Genomic DNA, 18,331 nt, shown 5'->3' on the forward strand with positions numbered 1-18,331 from the left:
CACAGGACGCTGCTGCGACTGTTTCTACGATGGAAGCAGTGAGTGTGGACGGATCCATTCCGTCTGCGGTGGGGGATTTCCTTTTAGCACAACAAGTTGTTAAACCGTCATAGAATACATTTTAGCTCAGGACTCCATTTACTTTTGACACGTGTCCTCACTGTTTGTATTCAAAACTCTGCTTCCTTTTCCAGCATTCAGACAAATAATGTTTAATCGTCTTCGCAGGGAACAGAAAACCCTTTAGTTGTGAAGTGTGGAAGTCCGATGAAAACCGAGCTCTGTGCCACATCTTCCACTAAATGATAAAGCCGCTACACCGGGAACTGGAGGCAGAAACGACAAAAAAAGAAACCAAAAACCATTAAGCCTGTTTAACATCCTGTGTGTTTTTGTCTGAAAGTGACACACCGTAGGTAAAGCGACTCGAGCATCTTTAATTACTCGTGTTGGATTTCTGTTAAGAGTTTTATCAGTAGGAGGTTAGCTACTGAAAGTTGGCGTGAGGTGTGAAAGTGGGCTTTACCGAAGAGGACTTTTCAACTCCTTAATTAGGTAAGTTTATATCACTTTAGAGAAAAAATACTGCTTAAAGCTATGTCCAGTGCTGGGTCAGTTTATCCTGGTCTGCTGTGACAATTTGTCCATAACGGAGGAGGCTGTTTATAGGATAAGGGCTACACCCATCCAAACCTCAGAGGTGGTAGAAATACTCACATCTTGTACCTAAGCAAAAGCAGAAGTACCAGAGTGTAGGAATACTCTGTTACAAGTAAAAGGCATGCAATCAAAATGTACTTAAAGTACTACAAATACTTGATTGACCCATTGCAGACGGTTTTGATTATAAATACACATGCAGTAATGTGTTCATTAATGCTGCAGGGTGGCTTTTGAATTTACTCCATGTGTTACCAAAGTCCTGTTTAAGTGTTGTTTATATATCACAGACTTCATTAATCCATGTCTGCAAAGTAACTAAAGGTACAAAATCGATGTAGTGGAGTAAACGTATAAGTAATAGTGGGGAGAAGTTCAAAGAAGGCAAACAATTAAAATACTCAAGTAAAGAACAAGTGCTGTACTTAGTTACTGTCCACCACTGCCTAGCCTACATCTCCGCTCAACTCATGGTAAAACAGTTTTAAAGTGTTACCCAGCAAAATACTTTTGTATAATAAGGTATGGTAATAAGGTAAACCAATACAAAGGACGTGTAGTTGATATTCATGGCTTCATTTTATTGACGTCAAAGTAAGGCTGGGCAAGTTTGACATCATTATCAAAATACATATTTTCCTTTACTGGAAGGCAGAGGTGGAAGAAGCACTCAGATTACTAAATAAAATGTAGCAAGTAAGTAAATACTACACTGTACAAATACACAAATACAAGTACAAGGTCTGCATTCAAAATATTACTTAAGTAAAAGTGCAAAAGTATCAGCATCAGAATATACTTTAGTTACCAAAAGTAAGAACCAGATATTTTAAAATAACTGTAATAGGCCTACGTGTTGGTTCAGTTATGTGTTCATCACTTCAATTTTGCACCTGGTAACGGTTGGGTTTATTTGAATGAATTTACTCGATAGCTTAATCTATAATAATATTTAATAATAATAATAAGTGTATATTTGAATTTTGAATAATCACCTACATTTGCAAATTAACTAGGAAACTAAATCTGTAAAATAAATGTAGTGGAGTTAAAATTACAATATTTGCCCACAAAATGTAGTGGAGCAAAAGTACCCTTTTTTTTTGTACAGTACGTGAAATGACACCACTGCTGGTATGTAACACTATGACCCATGTAGGGACAAACACGAATAAAACTGTTCAAAGCAATGACCTGTGGTTCCCTGTTGGAGGTGAGTAATACAAATACATAAAGTGTAGCTGTTGGTGTGTGTGTGATGACTTTGTTGTCTCTCTTGCAATTGATCTTGATCTTAAATCACAATTTGAACAAAATGTGTTTCTGGTGAAAGTCTATAAATGATAACATTGAATTATTGCCGGATCAAAGAACAATATTATGTTTAATGAACAAAAATCTGGAATTATCCATCCCTTGAAACTGTATGCGTGCCGCCAACTCATTTCAACTCATTGATCCCCTAATATCCCACTTTTTTATCTCCGACTTTTTCAATTCAAGGCCAACATGTGAACAGTGCAACACTGCTCAAATAAAAAGAACCATGATGATTTTCCAGTAATTATCATTTGAGCAATGACTATTAATGACGCATTAAATCATTTTAGTTGATGGTTTGGTTTCTTTTAGATTAAACCTTTTTCAAAACCAACATCAAACCTTGCATGCATACACACAGATGTTTTTTTTTCTCTCTTCAGATAAATCTCCAGCCCTGCGTTTGCCCCGGATTGATAGTTACACCGCCTCCCTCTCTTAAGCCTTAGCACTACTATCCTGTTGCCTTGACTACTGGTGTGTCATGGGACTTCATCTTGAACCATTGCATGTTTTTTTCCTGACACTAGTTCAAAGAGACTGCTACGAAGCAGTGTAGTAAGAGAGAACAATTGGAAAACTCATTTTACTTTCTTACACTGGAGTAATCCGTCACCCACCTGATGCAGTGTTGGTAGTACACAGCAGTACACCCAACGTCAGGCTTTACAACGTGAAGTGTTTCTAAGAGTTGCAAACAGCAGTGAAGCTGGCCTGGTTAGGGGTTTACAAGATCTAGGGAGGGGGGGGGGTTACTTACTGCAAGGAAGCATAATGTGAACCAGTCCCATTAGGAAAGGAAAAAGATGCCCGTACAGAGCCGAACTGGTTTCGGGGGGTTGGGGACAAAGAGGCGAGTTGCTGTGTAATCGAGGTTGATTTCAAACACCAAATCTGGAAGGGCAGCATCGATGGGCTCGCAGACGGCTTATTAGACATCTTTTTTTTGCATCCCTTGCAGTGAGAGCGTGATTCTCTGACATAAGGAGGTCAAGTAGATGTCAGAGCAATATCCAGCAGTTATTTCTGACCACATTTCAAAAACATTTTCCACTGCACACAAGTAGCAACTTTATAAAAAAAAGACCTTCCCAGTTCCCAGCTGTGAAAACATCTAAAACATCCTGTGACGTCTCTGATGCAGGCCTGTATGCATACCTAGATTTTATAAGCACAAATGGAAACGCTAATCCAATCGTTTGTTCCCTTTTTTCGACTGTAAGGCTACTTTTTTTTGTCCTACTTTCTCTCATTTTTATTCTAGGATACGAGTAAGTCCAGTCATATGTAATGCGCTCTCATTGTAACCCATGTTTCCTTTCAGGGAATGTAAAGAGCATATTTCAGACGCCAGGAGACTCACTAAAACTGTTTTGCGAGTGTGTTTTAACCAACATTCCTTTCACCAGAGCACACTCTGTTTTGCTGTTTTCTCCTCCGAATTATAACTGTCTCCCTCTTCCAAGCTGACTCTTAATTTAGCAGCAGAGGTCCTTGAAATATCATGGCAGCACTTTTCAGTCTGCCAGCCTGGAATTTTCTGGGTTTCATGTGGTTTCGTGAGTGTGAGGGAATAAATAGCGACGCCCATACTTGTGTCTACTCCGGCTCAGTCTGCTCGCTGAGCTGTCCTGGAAAAGGCCATGTGACCCAGAGCGAAGGAGATGCTGCTGCTTCCTCATCCTGTTTTATGTTAGAGCGGAAGGACGGCCGTCCGGCCTGCAGGGCGGTGTGGGGTTTATCCATGATGTTGTCAAAGTGGGCGTCCTTTGTATCCTAGTTGGTCAATCCTGCAATGTTAAGCCATAAAGGCTGCCACAGACCTGGATAATGCAATGAAAGCTCTGATTTAAGGCAATATCACTGTTATTAGATTATTATATTTGTGTAGGGATTCTGGTACTTTCTTCTAGCACCAGCTTTCCCTAGCGTTATGGGCTTGGTTCGGCAAAAATCGAAACATTTAGCTCAAAGAAAATGGACTCACAGAGCTTGTAGACATTACATCTTAAAACACTTATCCTGAAAATGTAATATTATGGCTATTGAATCACAATCTGTCTCACTGCATTGGTTGATGTTTAGCCTAATTTATTTAGGATAGGAAATGACTCTTTTTATAGCAGTTTCATGTATTGTAATGTAATTGCCCTTTTAAATGCTGATTTTCTAATTGAATATGGAAAACGAATATGGAAAACCTCGATGAGCACTGTCTTTACTTAGAGTGCGTCTGGTTCCATTGATTTATTTTCAGTGTGTGACATTGTTAGGACCTAATGTCACTGTCTGCTCCCCAGACCTGCCTGTCTCATGTTACTCTGTGACTTCGATTCATGAAATTGCAGGAAATGACACCCGTGTGACAATTATGAGAAATGAGGGCGTTCGTGTGTAAAGAAGACCATCGTTCTGTTGTCAATAACACGGGAGTAATGGGATTTCAATAAGAGCGCACTGGGATAATACATCTCTCTCCCATAAGGTCGTTACACGTAACACAGGAGAGTGGAGGTGTTATTCAGAAGAATTATTATGTAATTGAACCGCTGGAAATAGTTTTTCTTTCTGTGTGTCATACTTTTTCCATTCTTTCTTCCTCCCTGCCCCCGCACATCTCTCTTTCAGTCCCTCCCACACACTTAACCAGCTTCGTGTTGTAAAAGATTTGCTCAGGTTTTGACAAATTTCTTCCTTTGATTTTCAAAAAAAGGATAAGCTGACAAGGGATGCTTTTTTTTTTGTTATTCTTACTGTAAAACCAACATTTGTTCTTCTTGTTTGAGAAACAAACATCTGCCCCCACCTCACTGGTGTTAACTTAGAAAGAAAAGCAGCACAAAGTGTCCTAACCTTTTGCTTACTAACCCCGTGTTTGCATCATCAGTGGGTTGCATGCACACCGTGTCCCATCTAATACTTATTATGGTTCATCCTGGATGTGTTGTGTTTATGCATCCTCATAACCTCAATCATCAATACCCCTGCATACATGAATAAACCCATTTTGCAGATATAACCATGGAAACGGATTTGGACACAGGTGAATAGGCCCAGGTGGTCAAATGCTTCAGCGTCTCTGTTTGCATTTTTTTTATCCATCATTTGGATTCCTCTCTTTAATCAGTGTCTGAACCCAGCCTTCACAGAGTATTGTTGAGCTGAATGTCTGACCATATCAGTAACAACAGTCAGTATCAGTCTGACCTTTATTAAAGTGGATCATTGAGAATTACAATGCCCCAGGACACTAGCACTTCCTCCACCATTCAGTTAAGCGTCGATAGATGATCACCCTGCCAGAGAGTTAATAGTGTACTCACTGAGACACACATATTGTAACCTGCTGACATCTTGCTCTATTTTTCTCCTGTGTGTGGACATTGTCTCCAGATTTGTCCCTCAGCCTGGCTGTTCATCAGCAGCCTTTTTACGATACAACACTGCTGCAAGCTGAGAGAAATGATTGAACCAATGAATCATTTATGATAATCACACAAGGATATTAATGAGCGTTTTTGGTCACCTGCAGGAGCAGAGGAAGCTGAGCAGACGGCCCCGAGGAGCGTAGTAGCACAGAGGAGAAGTGTGGGGAGAAGGTCGACACACCAGCTATCCGCCTTCCTTCCTTCCTGAGAGCGCTGAGTCATGGGGAAACAGAACAGCAAGCTGCGGCCTGAGGTCCTCAACGACCTCCGGGAGAACACAGAGTTCACCGACCACGAGCTGCAGGAGTGGTACCGCGGCTTCCTCAAGGACTGTCCCACTGGCCACCTGACCGTGGAGGAGTTCAAGAAGATCTACGCCAACTTTTTCCCCTACGGAGACGCCTCAAAGTTTGCCGAGCACGTCTTCCGCACGTTTGACACCAACGGCGATGCCACCATCGACTTCAGGGAGTTCATCATCGCCCTGAGCGTCACGTCTCGCGGCGGGCTGGAGCAGAAGCTGCGCTGGGCCTTCAGCATGTACGACCTGGACGGGAACGGATACATCAGCCGGGCAGAGATGCTGGAGATAGTTCAGGTGAGGATCTATTCATTGTTGGTGTGGTTATATCAATATGTTGCCTAGTTTGGGTCAAGATCAGCCTTATTCTGCATCTTCTGAGATATAAATGTGACCAAATGAGGCTCTTTCAGTGCATCTGTCTTTCATAAGTCCTTAAAATGTATCTGATATCATACAATGATTACTCAAATTATACACATGACAATACAAATGTCTTGACACGTTTTGTGTAGTTATTATTCCCACTCTTGATTAGGTGTTTATAGCACATTTTCAAACTATTTCCAGAATAATTTCCATTTATTCCAAACATAAGGCCAAAAAAATTATCACTTTTGCCAGACTAATTCCAAATAAATATGCAACTAACTGTTTCTTTAATCTTTGAGTTTGAGGTTTTTTGTCTGATTTAATAGTAAAGTATGTGGAAAAAATATTTGAATAAAAAATAGTGTAAAGTATGATTGTAACATAGTACAGCATGTCGAGAGTATGCAACAAGTCTACATAATATGTGGATATTCAGTTTACTACATACAAAAATTCAAGGACTTTTTAATACATTACTGAAATTATGAATCATTGAACCGAAGAGCAGTTGCTAAATATGGATTAATCCACTTCTGGTTTCAGAGCTCTGTGTTTTAGTGGTCATTTTCTGATATTTCCCCCTCACATCAGGCAAGCGGCCCTCTCTGTTTTCTTTCTTATCTCTGTGGCTATATTTACTCTCCCAATATGGGGAGCTGAGCTGCTCACAGCGCCAAATCAATATTGGCTCAGTACGTTGTTTGTGGATACAAATGAATGTGGAAAAAAACTCTCAGGGCTTTTTGTTATCGGTGATGTTTTTCCAGCTCTCTCATCCCAGACCTTAACGGGATTCTGAAGAATGTGTTTAGCTGTAAAAGATACAAATGTTCAGAGTGACTTATTGTGAGAGCAGGACGAGCTTCAGTTGCCAAAGCACCGTCATTAGCCCGTAGCAACCGAAAGCAGGTCAAAGCTTTCAGACAGACAGATGTAACGAACGGGTCAGGTGGGAACACTTATTTTTCATCTCTATTGCCTAAAAGCAAAATAAAGATGCACATAACAGAAATCCTTTCCACTCATCTCTGTAGGCAATTTACAAGATGGTGTCATCAGTGATGAAGATGCCTGAGGATGAATCGACCCCGGAGAAGAGGACGGATAAGATCTTCAGACAGATGGACATTGACAATGATGGTAAAAATATATACAGATACAGTGGGGCAAAAAAGCATTTAGTCAGCCACCAATTGTGCAAGTTCTCCCATTTAAGAAGATGAGAGAGGCCTGTAATTTTCATCATAGGTAAACCTCAACTATGAGAGACAGAATGAGAAAAAAAATCCAGAAAGTCACATTGTAGGATTTTTAAAGAATTTATTTTCAAATTATTGTGGAAAATAAGTATTTGGTCAATAACAAAAGTTCATCTCAATACTTTGTTATATACCCTTTGTTGGCAATGACAGAGGTCAAACGTTTTCTGTAAGTCTTCACAAGGTTTTCACACACTGTTGCTGGTATTTTGGCCCATTCCTCCATGCAGATCTCCTCTAAAGCAGTGATGTTTTGGGGCTGTCGCTGGGCAACACGGACTTTCAACTCCCTCCAAAGATTTTCTATGGGGTTGAGATCTGGAGACTGGCTAGGCCACTCCAGGACCTTGAAATGCTTCTTATGAAGCCACTCCTTCGTTGCCCTGGCGGTGTGTTTGGGATCATTGTCATGCTGAAAGACCCAGCCACGCTTCATCTTCAGTGCCCTTGCTGATGGAAGGAGGTTTTCACTCAAAATCTCACGACACATGGCCCCATTCATTCTTTCCTTTCCACGGATCAGTCGTCCTGGTCCCTTTGCAGAAAAACAGCCCCAAAGCATGATGTTTCCACCCCCATGCTTCACAGTAGGTATGGTGTTCTTTGGATGCAACTCTGCATTCTTTCTCCTCCAAACACGACGAGTTGAGTTTTTACCAAAAAGTTCTATTTTGGTTTCATCTGACCATATGACATTCTCCCAATCCTCTTCTGGATCATCCAAATGCCCTCTAGCAAACTTCAGACGGGCCTGGACATGTACTGGCTTAAGCAGGGGGACACGTCTGGAACTGCAGGATTTAAGTCCCTGGCGGCGTAGTGTGTTACTGATGGTAGCCTCTGTTACTTTGGTCCCAGCTCTCTGCAGGTCATTCACTAGGTCCCCCGTGTGGTTCTGGGATTTTTGCTCACCGTTCTTGTGATCATTTTGACCCCACGGGGTGAGATCTTGCGTGGAGCCCCAGATCGAGGGAGATTAGCAGTGGTCTTGTATGTCTTCCATTTTCTAATAATTGCTCCCACAGTTGATTTCTTCACACCAAGCTGCTTACCTATTGCAGATTCAGTTTTCCCAGCCTGGTGCAGGTCTACAATTTTGTCTCTGGTCTTCTTTGACAGCTCTTTGGTCTTGGCCATAGTGGAGTTTGGAGTATGACTGTTTGAGGTTGTGGACAGGTGTCTTTTATACTGATAACGAGTCAAAAAGGTGCCATTAATACAGGTAACGAGTGGAGGACAGAGGAGCCTCTTAAAGAAGAAGTTACAGGTCTGTGAGAGCCAGAAATCTTGCTTGTTTGTAGGTGACCAAATACTTATTTTACCGAGGAATTTACCAATTAATTCATTACAAATCCTACAATGTGATTTCCTGGATTTTCTTTCCTCATTCTGTCTCTCACAGTTGAGGTATACCTATGATAAAAATGACAGGCCTCTCTCATCTTTTTAAACGGGAGAACTTGCACAATTGGTGGCTGACTAAATACTTTTTTGCCCCACTGTATCTGTAACGATGGTGATAGAAAGAATTAAAACACCCAATCCAAATGCAGGCTGGGAGCAGAACAGATCATAAATAACAATAAATAGTAAATAAGTTGTAAAAATATCTTCATAGGAGAAGTTGATTATATTTTTTTCATAAAAATGTGTAGTAGGAAGTGAATACTTACAAAACCTACCCTTTTATACAAAAAAAGGTTAGGATTGGACATAAATATCCCTATTTTTGACAGTCTTAGTCTCTTCCTCTATGATCAGACATCCGTCCATTTATAATTGTTGTTTTAATAAAAGATCAACATCCACTATTACACTTTTAAATGGAATAATCTTTGACATCATACAATAACTCCACAGAGCAGGTTTGAAAACAACAGGACATTTGGAAGATGGAGGAGAGAGCGAGAAAGACAGAGACTAGGACGTCATGTAACAACGTGATATAACATGACTCAGCAGATAATTAGCGGCCTTTTGCATCTCATCCCACTGAGCCGCCTCGACGTCAGAGGCTTGACATTTGGTGTGAAAAGGTGACTCTGCAGCCATGTGCCGTGTGCTTAACCCTTTCACACGCCGTACGATATTTAGAGCATCTCCTTCTGACATCGGGGCGGTGTGTTTTGAAGCAGGAGGTTCAGGAAGTCTGGAGGTCAAACTGTGTGTCTGAAGTGTAATAAGATCAGCATGACCAGGCCCGCGGCCACAGCTGCAGCCGACACGCCTTCCTAATGCATTTACACAGACGCTGCGAGACGGAGAGCCGTATTTATTTCAAACTCATCACGGTGAACTGTTGCATTTTATCTTTGTGGTCCAACACTCAAACAAATGATGCAATATTTGCTGACACCATTGTTCTGCTTATTGCTCACTATTGGTCGATGGAGCACATCCACAAAACCACAAGTAAGATACACTGTAAAAAGGAAATATTTAGATATTTTATATAAAAAGCTATAAAATGACTATCAAACCTTTTCATTTGGATATATTTTGCAGGGTTTTTGTAGTTATTAAATTCATTGTTATCTGTATTTGTGATGCTTCCAAAGAATATGCAGTTTTCAGTAGATTCATAGACAAAAATCCGATGTTCTAATTATTAATAACATTCATTAAATATTTGAGTTTTTGTTCTATTGGAATATTTTTACTATCATTTCATACAAATCATTTAAAACATGTCCTAATCTTAAAAACTGAGTTGGCACCAGTTATGTTGATACATCAAATTAAATGCTACTACTTCTCCTATCAGTGCTATTAATCAGTCCTTAATATCTCCTGAATTATGACCCAGCTGCAGGTTGATTTGTCAGCTATAAATGACTGAATTATACAGTCATAACGTCACTGCAAGTTCCTTTTTATTTATTTAAATGGAGCATACTTTTTTTCACTGTTATCTGGGGCAGCAGTGAATATTTTGAAAGCAGCGACGCCTGAAATAACCATGAGAGGTTTCCTGCAGGTGTTAGTGTGTTTCTGCTGCATGACTCACCCGTCCATCACACGCTCCGCTGCCTGCGACTGAATCCCTTTTTTTTTTTCTGGCTCTCTGCTTCACAGGTAGACTGTCTTTGGAGGAGTTCATTAAAGGTGCCAAGAGCGACCCGTCTATTGTCAGACTGCTGCAGTCGGATCAGGGAGCCTCTCGTCAGTTCTGAGGGAGGAAAGAGACAATAACACACACACACACACCATCACAAACCGACCCCCTCACCAGACAATCCTTTCCTTTTTAAAACACTCCTTGTCTTATTGTTTACATGAATGAATCCTTCTTTTGTCAATGTGGCTCCTTCTCTGTGGGCTGACGTGCTTCAGTTGAGGTATTTTGTATATCGCTTTCTCCAAAGCTCCCTTGCCTTGAAATGGCTTTTACCCGTTCTCCTGAAGTGAAGTGCCATATCATATATTTATACTGACTGGATTATATGCTCCCAAGTATTATCAATCCCATTGTGTTACACCAAGAGGAAACTAATTATCACTTCTTATAATTTCAATAAACGGCTCGGTGTTGTCCAGGATGTCAGCTGTAGCGTCACACGTTGCTCTTCTGGACATGTTCTACATGCCCTTGGTATTGCATGCGCTCCGTGATGATATTTCTGATATTGTAACAGTTTACGTGAATAAGGAGGCTGTGATTGTTTTTATCTGTTTTTATTTTTGTAACAAAAATGTTGTTTTCACACAATGAAATAAAGTCGTGTAAGAAAAATCTACACAAGAAGTCCCCCGATATCCCCTGGTCCTGTAAAGACATGATGTAAAACCCGACAAGACACTCACTGACGGGTTTTAAAAAGAGAAAAAAAGAAGATAAGTCACATTAGGGTTGATTATTGAAGTGTTACTTTGACAAGTCCACGTTTTAAAATAGGTTTAAGAGGGGGGCTGAGGAGGGGAGAGGGGACAGTGTTAGAAAAAGACTTGAATGAACGACTCAATTCCCACGTTCAGAACCTCCTCCTTCCTCTCCTCAGCTGGCGGAGGCCGTTTTAATCGGCCAAGTCAGCAGGTTTGTGAGGCAGGGGTCACTCCAGGGACACGACACAGCCCCCCCCCCCCCTCCCCTGTTCCCCGTGTGATTGACAGATGTGAGAAACGGCAGGTGTCTCTGTGTCTTTTCTGGAAAAAATTCAGTAACTGGGTGACCCGGCCTCCCATTCTTCCACAGGAGAGAGGAGGCGGGTCGCGCAGGACCGGATCAGACCAGTTTCGACCTGCCGGCCTAGATCAGGTCCCGCCCCGTTTGGGCTCATAACTCAATTTTAGACAAAACGTCATCATCCAGGTCTACATCACTGAGGTCGTAGTCGTCCTCCTCAGGAAGCTGCAATTAAATCAAAGACAAACTGTGAGCATAGGATCTAAAAAAAGCCAGATTTGTAGAGCTTAAAAAAGAGACAACGACTCAAACTCAGACAAATGACCACACAAGGACTTTTCAAAAGAAACATTATGTAGACGTTTTGCGATAACTCCCAACTACCAAATTACACAACTGCGTTTCCTCATCTATTCTTCTGTGTGCATGACTGCAGCCCGGAGCAGAAAGAGGTTTATTAAGGCTGACAAAGTACGCATTCGATCCCATTTCAAACCCATATCGGTCTGCGCCCTAGACCTAATTCTGGCATGACACAAACTTCAGTCGGCTGTCTTTGACTATACACTGACTTTGCATGGCATTAAATTACACTAACATACAATACGTTGACTTTCTATGACATACCTTTAAGATTCAAAGGCTTTATTGACATATGCACAGTAGCTCCAGTGTAGAAATGGAAATGACGATCTTAAATCCCAAGCTATACCGTACTATACTTAGATCTTTCTGCATACTATATAATGTCTTGTATGGTATTTTTAGGACCAAACATACCCTACCAGTACTTTTTTTTAAATGGCTCTATACTCTACTAGTCTGTCACTTCCCAGCCAACCTGCAGATCCATGTTTCTATTTTCTTGCTTTCATTTGAATGTTTACTAAATGCTGCCTTTTTTCTTTTAGTCAACATTGTCGAGGTTGAACCTTTTGCCTTTATTGATCCATCTTTGCCCATAATGTGATTTCTGTGATGATCTCACTCACCTGTCCATCTTTGCCGTCCCATGGTTCAACCGTGTGAACCTTGGGCATGGACCCATTTCCTAGTGTGGCCGTTGAGCCTCGGCCTACAGAAAGCTCCCTGAAGAGAACATGAACATCGTCATTCAGCTTTGAGACGTAATTTAATTTGATATTCTTCTAATGGTAAAAAATGTTTTACCTGAGGAACTCATGAATGCCCGTCTCACTGAAGGAGCCCCTGAGCAGAGCGAACTTCATCTTGCGTGCGTTGATGGCGGCCATGGCAGGGTAACCAAATCCACCGATGCCCAGAGCAGCCTCCAGCTCCATCTGAGTGCCAGCCTCCATCCACAGCCAGCTGATAGAGAGACAGCAGACTATTAGCCACACTCAGAATTAGTCATTTGTATAAAAACCAGGGACTGGTCTCTCATTCTTACCCCCAACTCTTCTTCTTGTACTTCTCAGCCATCTTCATCATCACCTCCAGGTATCCGTTTCTACCTGCTGCGCCTGATGAGAAGCAAACACAGAGGAATCGTTTATTAATATCCCCACTCTACAATAGGACTCAGCGGTATAAATAACACAGTATAAAAAGTAGTTTGTGCTTACACACACACACATATATATATATATGAATATAAATTAAATCCAACAGATTTTGAGTGAATAATCATCTTAAACGATATGAAATGTTTGTTTTTTGTAATTCAGAATCGCAAAGATCTGTTTGGTTCTCTTTGGCGCCATCTACGGTGATTCGTGTTTATTGCAGGTTTATTTTTAGATCTCACTTATACTAGTTTTTGAAGTTTCATTGTCTGTAGTCTCTTTCGCTTGCAACTCTACCAGATACCCCAAAAGAAACAGGAGTTTGACGTGTTCTTCACCACGAATATCATCACTGACCCCTAGTACATAATACTGCAAATACAAGCGCTTTCATCAGCGGCCCATAGCCTCCATCAGCAACGTGTGACCTCTTTCGAGTGACTTAACGGACATTTCTTTAAGTGAAATTCTAGAGATCAGTACTTTATCAGAACTATACAACATGTTGCGGGTGAGAGGTGTGTCTGGTCTCACCTGTGTCCAGGATGTGTGGCAGGACACCGATTACACACAGCTGACTGTCCTCACAGGTCTTCTTCAACGTGTCTTCACTGAGGATCTGAGAAAAAACATTTACAATATTAACTGATTTAGTTTCACTGATTTCATGTATAGACAGACATCGAAAGGATCAAACGAGGTTCAAATGTGATCATTTCCCCCTTTGGTGTCTGATTTAGGCGTGTTATTGAGCAGCACTTTTATTTGTCTATTCTTACAGGTTTAGCTGTTGCTGCTCAAACAACCAATGCTTAATGCAAAAAGAAGAATCTCGAAATGATTTACTTTGGCACTTCCAGCCCAGTTTTGTGAATGTAGTCTAATGTAAGCACTATAAACATTAATCCATGAATGTATGATGCGAATGCACGAGTGTACTGACCTCATGCAGCTCAGGAGGAGGAGCGTGGTCGGAGAATAGATCCAAAGCCCTGGCGATGATGTCTCCACGGGTGCGACCTCCCTGGTAGTCTTCGGGCTCCTCGCCTTTACGGAAGATCTTGATGGTGGGGAATCCACGGATCTACGAACACAACACAAATGTTACCGTTCTGCAAATAAATGCTTTTGATTTAGTTGCATAGTAATATTAAACTAGATATTCCGTATTGATTTGTTTGTCATATTGTGATGTTGCAACGATTGCTTGAACTTAAGTATTATCAGTAGTCAGAACAGCATGATGACTGACTTACTGCATATCTACTTTAATAGCGTTGTTCTGTCAGGAACAGATTTATTCTTCTAAAAGTCTGTGTTGAAGTTGATTTAAAAAAAAGAAAACACTCAAGATTTCAAATTAGACCATCAGGCATGACTAAAAGGCCATCCCACTTGTGCCAAACACAGATCTACCCGCTTGAGTAATGGCTGACCACATCAAGTCAAAAGCACATTTCGCTGTGGCCAAAATGTATCATGAAAAATGAGGATGTTCTCGCTTTTCTTTACAGTAGTTAGTGACAGAACTCTGCACCACTGTAACCCCTCACTCACCCCGTAGCGGCTGGACACCGCCTGGTGTACGGTAGCGTCCACAGCTCCGAGGCGAACTTTGCCCTTGGTCTGCTCATTCACAGCTGAGGCTGCAGCTGTCCACTCAGGCTCCAGGCTGCACACAACACAAGAGAGCAAAGCTTTAAAAACACACACACAAACTATGAGATACTCAAAGGAATAATTCAGCAGTAAAGAATTTCAAATTCAAAATAAGACATGTTTCCAAAACATATCTCTGCTTCTGAAAAACTGATTTCAAACATACAAACAGTTCCAAAGTGGTGTAACATTAAAGAAAGAGAAACAGCTCAGATCTTACTAAACGGTTTAAATAAAGTTAACAGTCTACTGAATTATAACTTCCAACACTCTTTTCAATCTGGTCTGTGGATTATCCAGATTTACTGAGCCATTTTATCCGGAAAGAAACAACAAAGGGCTTCGAGAAGCACAAACAAACCCTGATTAGCTCTGGGGTATTTGGACACCATACTCACTTTTTGCAGTGTCCACACCAGGGGGCGAAGAACTCCACCAACCACACTTCATCACCCTGCATCACCATCTTGTCAAAGTTGTCATCAGTGAGCTCGACCACATCCTGCTTACTGCCAGCCCCACCACCACCGCTCTGCTGGAAGGCAGTGGAGTGTCACTTAACAATGCTTTCAGAAGTGTTTGATCTTTTTCATTTTAAATAATTAGTCTGCAACAAAAATGCCCCCCCCCCAAAAGGATCCCTGCTGGAGCTCACCTGTTTGTAGCCGGAGCTGCCGGACTTGCCGCTCAGTCGGTCTTTCACCAGACTGTTCAGAGCCTTCATCGCTCCATCCACGATGGCTTGGCTAGTGCGTCCGCCTGCAGAGTAAAGTGATGCAGAGCTCATTCAATCCAGCATAATATAGAAACTTAACGACAATAACTATCCTCTATTAACCATTTGTTAGGTGCAGAAATGATGACTGTACCCTGGTAGTCCTCTGGCTTGTTCTTATTGGCTCCGAAGATCTTGATGGTGGGAAAACCTCTGACGCCGTACTGGCCCCCCAGTGACTTGTGCTGGTCTGCATCCACGGCGCCAACCTTGACGATACCCTGAAAGATTTCAGAACAGACACGCGAGTTGAGTGTGCAGTCTCAACTTTTTAATTACAGCGACACAAACAGCAAGCTTGTTATTCGTTTCCTCACAGAACATTGGTGTGCCGATTCACAAATCTGGAAGTAACGCATCGGTAAACAGTGCCACAATCACTTATGCATGCAGGATTTGTACACACATACAATATTGTTTGGATAGATAATATTAGAGGTGATAACTGTGTGCGGAAAAGCACATTCCAGGAAAAACAATGAATAATATTAACTTTCAAATAGGAACAAGACTTTGATTACAGTCCCATATCTGCCCACGTCTCACGCCCGTTTGCTGTTATTCTCACTGCTGAGCTACAAACTTCCAAAACACTCGTAGGTGGAACAGAGCTGTGAACTTCGTAATCGTGATGGAGCTTCAGTGTTGCCTTTGATTATTTCATCTGAGTGAAATGAACGACGAATGCCTTCAGTTTACCCGATAAGCCATTATATCCTCCCAAAAAATCTAGGCAAAGTACATCATCCAACCCATACGAGTTGCTAATAGCAGTAAACAAAACATATTGATATTTGATTTGACTAGGAAATGTTAGATGGCATGAGGAGTTTAGTTTACCTTGAGGGTGGTGGCCGCCTTCTTCCAATCAGCTGTCAGACTCTGACAGTGGCCACACCTGTAGTGATGAACAAGAGACGAAAAGGGGGGGTGAATAAAATTGATCATCAACACACCCTTTAAATATATAACACCTTACACTTTCTGTTCACATGCTGAGGAACGTAGATCTCCTACTGCTACTTGTTCAATACACAATTGATTTTGCTCCTGGTATATAAAGCATTTTATGGCCCCTCTTATTGCCATTGAATAAGCCATTAGCCATGTTTTCTAAATTAAATCAAAACGGTGCAACTTTTAAGAAGAAAGTCAAGCTATTTTCTTCTAATGTGTTGTGTTCAGTGTAATAATGGTGTCTACTTGAATTACCTATGAATGCAATTGTGTTTTGTAAATAAACTTTGATTTGCAATCGGACCAAACGAGGAACTATCAGTCTCCACAGATCATTATGGTTAATGTTTCTGTGAGGAGGAGCCACTTCAATGACTGAAAACTATGGCCCCTGCTTGATCTGAGGACACTTGTTGCTACTTAATATTGGCCACCAAAGTTACATGGACTCACCAGGGTGCGTAAAACTCAATCAGCCACAGACTGTCACCCTGGATCACCTCCTTGTTGAAGTTGGAGGGGTTGAGCTCAACAACATCATCACTGGCTGAGTAAAAGGCTTGGGCAGACAGGACCAGGGAGCAGCCCAGCACTCCTGAGGAGAAAAGAGGACACAACCAGGTTTACTTAACAATGCATGCTCAAATGGGTCCAATGCAATCGTCTAACCACTGAAATGACAGTGTAAGGCTATTATACAAAGATTATATGCAGAATTAAGTAACAACAAATTAAACTGACATTTATGTATTCATTGATTCAACGATAACGCAGGCCTGGCACTGTTCTGTGCACTTAGCTATTCGAGCTAACCACAGTAGCCTAAACACCCAAGCACACCTCTCATTAAAACATAGACAGAAACAACATTTAATTACAGGGAATACGATACATTGATGCTGTCACTCACCAAGTATAAGCGTTCTCATGGTTAATAGCTGCTCTCTGCACCGCTTCTGTGTTAGCAACTGAAGCCGCTGCTTCCCTCAGAAAAAGTACATCGGACAAGCTCAGCGTGGCCCACGCTGATTGGTCCACAGGCAGCGACGCTGCGCCTCAGCCAATCAGCGAACGCCGTGTAGTTTAGGGGGAACCGGTACGCTGAAGACAAGTGGAGGAGAAAGTAGGGAGCATGTAACTGCATCAGTTAAAGATGCAATAACTAGAACAAAGATGTACCAGAGTGCATCATGTTCATATAGAAGAGAAAGTAAAGTGATGTGTATTTTAAAGTAAATTCAACATAACTAAGGCTACTACTTTTGTCTTATCATTGTTATCATTGGCAGTAGTGGGACCAAAAATACATACAGACAGGAAGTATTGCCAGTATAATCAAATGTATGGGTAAAGTGTCACATGTAAAAGTACTCACAATTTGTATTACTGATGCAACACTGTGTAACCATTATTTATTGTTATAGTAAGAGAGGAGCTAATTTATGCCTTTATACTTTTGGATAGTGTTTTTTTTAGCAATTCATCATATTTTAAAAACTGATTTTATGCAAAGTAACTTCAGCAGTGGAGCATAATCTACAGAAAATGTGCCAATCTATGTTGTATGTAATGGAGTAGACACAAGTAGTATAAAGTGTACAATGGAAACCCTCGTGTAAAGTACCTCAAATGTGAATTATACAGCATTCAAATATTTACTTATTTGACTACTTCTCTCCTCAAATGTGATAAATTCCCTGTAATACACAGTTGATTTATTTATCTTAATCCAGAAATTAAAGCTCATCTCGATGGTGTATTGAAAAGTAAAACACTAGAAAGACACTGACTTGACTCCACTGCATTGCAGGTTCTACTTCGATAAGAATTTACACTATTTTATAGCACAAACACATCCTACTTTGTTTTGCCTATGCGTTAATAACTTGTTAAAGGATTCCTATCATCATAAATTGACAGCATAGTTTGAAAGCAGAAAAACGGAAGCATT

The 18,331-nt window shown here is 41.1% G+C and overlaps 2 protein-coding genes across 4 annotated transcripts; one reads left to right on the top strand and one right to left on the bottom strand.

Moving 5' to 3' along the window:
• Nucleotides 1–217: 217 nt before the first annotated feature.
• Nucleotides 218–11,089, top strand: hpcal1 (hippocalcin-like 1). 2 transcript variants are annotated; one of them, XM_063901834.1, is made up of 4 exons: nt 218–555; nt 5,513–6,006; nt 7,116–7,221; nt 7,571–7,901. In XM_063901834.1, the coding sequence occupies exons 2-4, from the start codon at nt 5,629–5,631 to the stop codon at nt 7,579–7,581; spliced, it is 495 nt and encodes a 164-aa protein (XP_063757904.1). In that variant the 5' UTR covers nt 218–555; nt 5,513–5,628; the 3' UTR covers nt 7,582–7,901. The 2 variants fall into 2 exon arrangements, with proteins under 2 accessions (XP_063757904.1, XP_063757903.1); XM_063901833.1 differs by lacking the exon at nt 7,571–7,901 and adding an exon at nt 10,416–11,089 and having other exon boundaries at nt 236–555.
• On the bottom strand, nt 11,000–17,422 carry pdia6 (protein disulfide isomerase family A, member 6). 2 transcript variants are annotated; one of them, XM_063901832.1, is made up of 13 exons: nt 17,291–17,422; nt 16,834–16,975; nt 16,264–16,321; nt 15,518–15,644; nt 15,304–15,407; nt 15,047–15,180; nt 14,547–14,661; nt 13,933–14,073; nt 13,524–13,608; nt 12,875–12,947; nt 12,634–12,792; nt 12,456–12,552; nt 11,000–11,688 (listed from the first exon to the last, which is right to left on the bottom strand). In XM_063901832.1, the coding sequence occupies exons 1-13, from the start codon at nt 17,307–17,309 to the stop codon at nt 11,614–11,616; spliced, it is 1,329 nt and encodes a 442-aa protein (XP_063757902.1). In that variant the 5' UTR covers nt 17,310–17,422; the 3' UTR covers nt 11,000–11,613. The 2 variants fall into 2 exon arrangements, with proteins under 2 accessions (XP_063757902.1, XP_063757901.1); XM_063901831.1 differs by having other exon boundaries at nt 15,047–15,183.
• Between the last annotated feature and the right edge of the window lie 909 nt (nt 17,423–18,331).

This window comes from Eleginops maclovinus, chromosome 15 (genome assembly GCF_036324505.1).
Source record: "Eleginops maclovinus isolate JMC-PN-2008 ecotype Puerto Natales chromosome 15, JC_Emac_rtc_rv5, whole genome shotgun sequence".
Classification (NCBI taxonomy): Eukaryota; Metazoa; Chordata; class Actinopteri; order Perciformes; family Eleginopidae; genus Eleginops; species Eleginops maclovinus.

Excerpts from the sequence above, each read along its gene's own strand:
- pdia6 (XM_063901831.1), bottom strand. Across the intron at positions 12,948-13,523 it reads GCCACACATCCTGGACACAG|GCGCAGCAGGTAGAAACGGA; the intron begins GTGAGACCAGAC and ends GCTTCTCATCAG. Across the intron at positions 12,553-12,633 it reads GGCATTCATGAGTTCCTCAG|GGAGCTTTCTGTAGGCCGAG; the intron begins GTAAAACATTTT and ends TGTTCTCTTCAG.
- hpcal1 (XM_063901833.1), top strand. The coding sequence starts at position 5,629 with ATGGGGAAACAGAACAGCAAGCTGCGGCCTGAGGTCCTCAACGACCTC. Across the intron at positions 6,007-7,115 it reads AGATGCTGGAGATAGTTCAG|GCAATTTACAAGATGGTGTC; the intron begins GTGAGGATCTAT and ends TCATCTCTGTAG. Across the intron at positions 7,222-10,415 it reads GATGGACATTGACAATGATG|GTAGACTGTCTTTGGAGGAG; the intron begins GTAAAAATATAT and ends TCTGCTTCACAG.